This window comes from Habropoda laboriosa, unplaced genomic scaffold (assembly GCF_001263275.1).
Source record: "Habropoda laboriosa isolate 0110345459 unplaced genomic scaffold, ASM126327v1 scaffold10, whole genome shotgun sequence".
Taxonomy (NCBI): domain Eukaryota; kingdom Metazoa; phylum Arthropoda; class Insecta; order Hymenoptera; family Apidae; genus Habropoda; species Habropoda laboriosa.
Window position 1 is genome coordinate 114595 of NW_017100129.1, and position 4758 is coordinate 119352.

Sequence of the window (4758 nt, forward strand, 5' to 3'; positions counted from 1 at the left end):
TCGAGCCAGCTCCGCCTGTGCCTCCTTTGGCCAACGAAGCGAACGAAGTTGTACTTGTTGGTGAGGTGTTTTCGTTGAATTTTCATTTCTCCATGATATACGCTATTGTTTGCTAATTTTAATTACGCAATGCGTGTAAAGGTGCGACGTGATTGGATTTATTTCTGCTTGCTTCACTCAAGTCGATAAAATTCGAATTTCGTTGGCCAAATTCAAAGTTTTACAATATCGAACGTAACAGAGAGAAGTTTGTCAATTATTTTTAATTTGCTTAAGAGCGTAATGTCATTGGATTCATGATGAAATTTCAATTTTGTTTGTCAAATTCAAAATTTTACAGTATCGAACTCAATAGACTGAAGTTTGTCTATCGTTTTTCATTCTCCTAAGTGTGCGATGTAATTCAATTTATTTCAATTCATTTCACTCAAGCCGATGAAATTCGAATTTCGTTTGTTAAATTCAAAATTTTACAATATCGAACTCTATAGACTGACGTTTAATTCGCCTAAGAGTACGATGTATTGTAATTCAATTTACGATGAAACTCCAATTTTGTTTGTCGAATTCAGAATTTTACAATATCAAACTAAACAGAGTGTTTATTATAATACTTAATGTTCTTATTTCTCCCATTTTTCACTTCCAAAATTAAACTCCGCCCTCAGTAGCTGAGATGCGTGACTTCCTCTGAATTTCGAATCAGTATCATTTTGAACGTTAAACAACCAAGTATTGAATCAGTCCGAGCGCTGAACGCATAATCAAGTCGTTTATATTATAACGTTGGAGAAAGGGTATTCCGGGATCGCTTCAGACCTCGTTAAAAAACAGTCCGATTTTACTCTCGTGATCCAAGTTTGAAGGATAACTCAAACCGACGCGAGTACACGACACCAACTATACCTCGTTTCTAAATATCCTTCGTCACAGCGTAAAACATACCCACCATCATACAGAGCAACATGAGCACCGTATAAAATGGTATTACAGAAAAAAATTAGAACGAAGTAATCATTGTCTCAAAACTAATCGTCGAAGTTCGAAAACTCCAACTATCCAACCTGATGCGTACCCAAATTAAATTCAACCCTCTCCCCAGAAGAATCTCTGGGTGAATAACACGTGGTTGAAAGTTTAACCTCTTAGGCACTGAGCACCACTATAGTGGCTTTCGCGGATATCATCTTTCTGTACGGCGCACCACTATAGTGGCTTACGCGGATGTATTTTTCTGTACGACGCCTTTGTGTTGTACCGTGTTTTAAGATGTACCATACTGAAATGTACTATTAATTATTAGAATAAATTGTTAAAGTTAAAATGCGCGTTAAAATCATATCTTAATTTTAAAAAATTTTTTAAATAAATATTTTTATAAATACTAATGAAAAATTATAATTTAATCATCAAACACTTCATTCCAATGTACTCGTGTAAAGAACAGCATTATCAGTCACAGATTGCAGTGCCGTATCATTTACACGTAATTCGCGTTGAACTCTGCCGTACCGAAAAACAGCCCTGCGTAAAGTTCCGCCGTGCCTAAGAGGTTAAACTTCTGAACGCCAGCGTGCGTTAACAATTTATCTTCCAGGAGGTCCCCATCGAGCGAGGACCGCTCCGAAATGGATCCTCCGGAAGAGATTCTGGGGACCGCGGAAGCAAGTGATCCTGAATTCTTCGGTAGAATCCCAAGTCCCGTCCGACATCAACACACAGCAAGTCTCCCGTCGTCAGGCACCCCCTTATCCGGATAATAATAACACACCACAATTAGGAAGCATCGCACCGATGCTTAGTGGCAATAATGGATACTACGATAACGTGTTCCGGGTAAATGGACTCATTGAATTTCTTCGTCATGTCAGTTAACGATAATCGATTTTTAAACATTTGTAACTCATTGCATATATATCTTTCCTCCTCAGATACCGATATCGACGTTGGACGCAGTCAACCAGTTATTAAATACCAATTCCGGATAATCATCGCCTCTTGCTTATCACTCTCCACGTATATATTTTCTTTTCACATGTGTCCCAACGGTAATGGAACTTATTGCTTATTCGTCAACGAGAATAAACACGATTGTTCGTGGATTTTTCAATAAATTATTATCGATTTAAATCCTATTTTTCAATTCCCATCCTCAAGTTGCAGCTAGATTTCTTCTTATCCTCATGTCATTTATACCTTTAATTCGCCTATTTGGCAAGGCTCGTGTGTATCATGAGTTGTGCAATCAGAGATAGCCGGGTAATTTGCGATAGTGGCGTAATTTTTTCGAAACAACGGGGTGTAGGTTAGTAAGTATATTAACATTCGACGAAACTCAAGGACGTGTTCTTGAATATCGACGCTGATATCGAAAGACCTCTTATTAAGTATTTAAAAACGCCGAAGTGGATTAACATCGACGAGCCGATAAACTGTATAAATAGGAACGGGACAGTGGCAAAGAAGCAAGTGCAAGTAGGAAGCAAGCAACAGAACAACATCAGGAGTTGCTTTCTGGTAGGAACAATTGTTAAAGATAACTGTACTACACCAAGTATATCAACATGAAATTCGTCGCTCTCTTATTCGTCTGCCTTTTGGTGACAGTTTTGGCCAAGCCGCAAAGCTCCGAGGTAAGGATTTGCACGAAAGGATTTACTTTCAGAGAAACTGAAGAAACTTTTATACTTATTTATTTATTTTTGTTTATGAGAATGGAGGTAAGAAAGGAAGCGCCCAGGTTGGACTCTCCTCTCACGAATCTAGCCAGGAATCCGGTAAGTTTAATCTTCTGAACTGGAATTAGAAGAAAGTATTGGGTTGTTGGATCGTATCTCTGTTTCTAATTGACAAAGTGATCAAAGTTAAAGGAGAATCGAACGCGCTGCTCGAATCGTTCGTAAGATAAACAGGAGTGGATACAAGTCGAACTATGTCTTCTACAGTGGAGGGTGGACGTTGAAGTTTTCATGGCAACGCTCCGTCGCAGAAAATACAGTTCACTTTGGGAGTAATTTTAGTGTAATAACAAGTAAAACCCCTATCTTAATTAGAAACAGAGATATATCGCTTTAAATCCTTTCGAGATTTCGTTACGAACTTTCCGAACCACGCGGTATGTACTTCTACGTGCACTTTTTGAATAATTTGAGGAGTGCGTTGGGTTCGTCTTCGAATAACGAGTGAAATACTTTCTGGTTTTGAATTTGCGAATGGTTTGAATTTTTCGTTCGAAGTTAAGGTGAAAACGAAGATGGCGAGTTTCCGTTCAAAAAAATGGAAACGAGAGCGTAGGGTACATCGAAAATCGAACCCTCTAAGAAACTATAGTAGAATTATTTGTCCGAAAAGGTGACAAGAGCAAGCGAAGCAGCGAGCAGAGCGGAGAGGACGGAAAGAAGGGCAAACTAGCCAATAGACGTAAGTTTCTCTAAAGAGCGCGAACGATTTACTCAAATATACAGAGGAATAATAGAACATTTCTGAAACTAGATGGAGAAGAAGAAAGCGAAGAAGACTGCGACGACGAAGGTAATTTATTAGCATTACTTGTCGACGTAGAAAGGAAAATGGAAAGAAAACGAAAGGTTGTACTTTCTGCTTCAGGAGACGATGACAGTGACGAAAGTAGCAGCGGAAGCAGCAGCAGCAGCAGCGAAGAAGGCAGTGGAAGTGGCTCTGGAAGCTCTGAATCAGACGAACATAGTACAGTATTACGTATGATACTTTAGAACAAAAATGATAAGTAAGAAAGAATAACAATGGAGTTTTTATTACACGAAGGGCGCAAGAGGGCCGCAGAAAGCTCCCCCAGTAACGCTGCAGCAGCTGCGTCCAACCCCGTTGGTAAGTTCAGTCATTAACGACGAATCCTCCAATCCTAATGAGTATATTGAAGAAAGTTTCCAGCAACGAGTATGCTCCTCCTTCCAATGGGCTTATTCGGCAATGTACTACAACCATAATCCTATGACTCGTAGAGAAATAGTCCAGTCTAACCTACGGTTAAAATTCCATCATTACGAACGAATTAGCTTTCCTACGCATCCATGTAGTTCTTCTTCATCGCTACTCTCCTTTCTTCTCATTTTCCCAACATCCCTCCTGTTCACGAGTGTCTCCAACTTTCTTCTTTCACAGATTTCTCCAATCATCTAATCCTAATTTTTTATTTCTTCCTTCAATTCGTATAGCTCCTTTTCACGATCCTACTCCTTTTCTCTGATTTCCCTATCATCCCTCCAGTTTATGAATATTTCCAACTGTCGCTTTCTCCTTTCACGAATGTCTTCAACATCCAGTTATACATTTCTAACATTTCGTTTCTTCCTTCAATTCGTGTTGTTTCTTTGCACCATCCTTCTCCTTTCTTCAGCCTTTTCCAACATCCCTCCAGCTGACAAATACCTCCAACGTTCACTTTCTCCTTCCACAAATTTCTCCAATCATCTTTCCCTCGATCCACACAATCACTCTCATCCACGCAGCCAAAAAACAGCAGGTTTACTCTATCATTCCAGCACGCAGCGTCAGTTTCACAAAACAGTCAGAACTTCAATCAAAACAACAGTTTTAAACGTAATACTACATCTGAATATCGATCGGACAATCTCTAAACGCGAAAAAGTGTCGCGAGTCATAGTACCAAAGAGGGTTCTCCAAAAATTCCTCAGAAGGACTATTCTCTGGAATACTAACATACTTGATTATCTTAACTGTCATTATTTTCCATCAGATACTGGAACTGGATTGTCTTTA

General features: G+C 39.2%; 2 protein-coding genes across 2 annotated transcripts in view; both read left to right on the forward strand.

Moving 5' to 3' along the window:
- Positions 1-2074, forward strand: part of LOC108579774 — a 5876-nt gene extending 3802 nt beyond the window's left edge. The window contains exons 6-8 of the mRNA XM_017943419.1: positions 6-60; positions 1598-1836; positions 1932-2074. Of these exons, the coding sequence (XP_017798908.1) occupies positions 6-60; positions 1598-1836; positions 1932-1988 (351 nt within the window). The 3' untranslated portion in view covers positions 1989-2074. The remainder of the gene's footprint in view (positions 1-5; positions 61-1597; positions 1837-1931) is intronic.
- Positions 2075-2428: 354 nt separating this feature from the next.
- The window catches only part of LOC108570992 (sericin-1-like), a 2786-nt gene continuing 456 nt past the window's right edge, over positions 2429-4758 (forward strand). The window contains exons 1-6 of the mRNA XM_017932981.1: positions 2429-2633; positions 2714-2777; positions 3352-3420; positions 3493-3531; positions 3607-3705; positions 3784-3846. Coding sequence (XP_017788470.1) covers positions 2565-2633; positions 2714-2777; positions 3352-3420; positions 3493-3531; positions 3607-3705; positions 3784-3846 — 403 coding nt within the window. The 5' untranslated portion in view covers positions 2429-2564. The remainder of the gene's footprint in view (positions 2634-2713; positions 2778-3351; positions 3421-3492; positions 3532-3606; positions 3706-3783; positions 3847-4758) is intronic.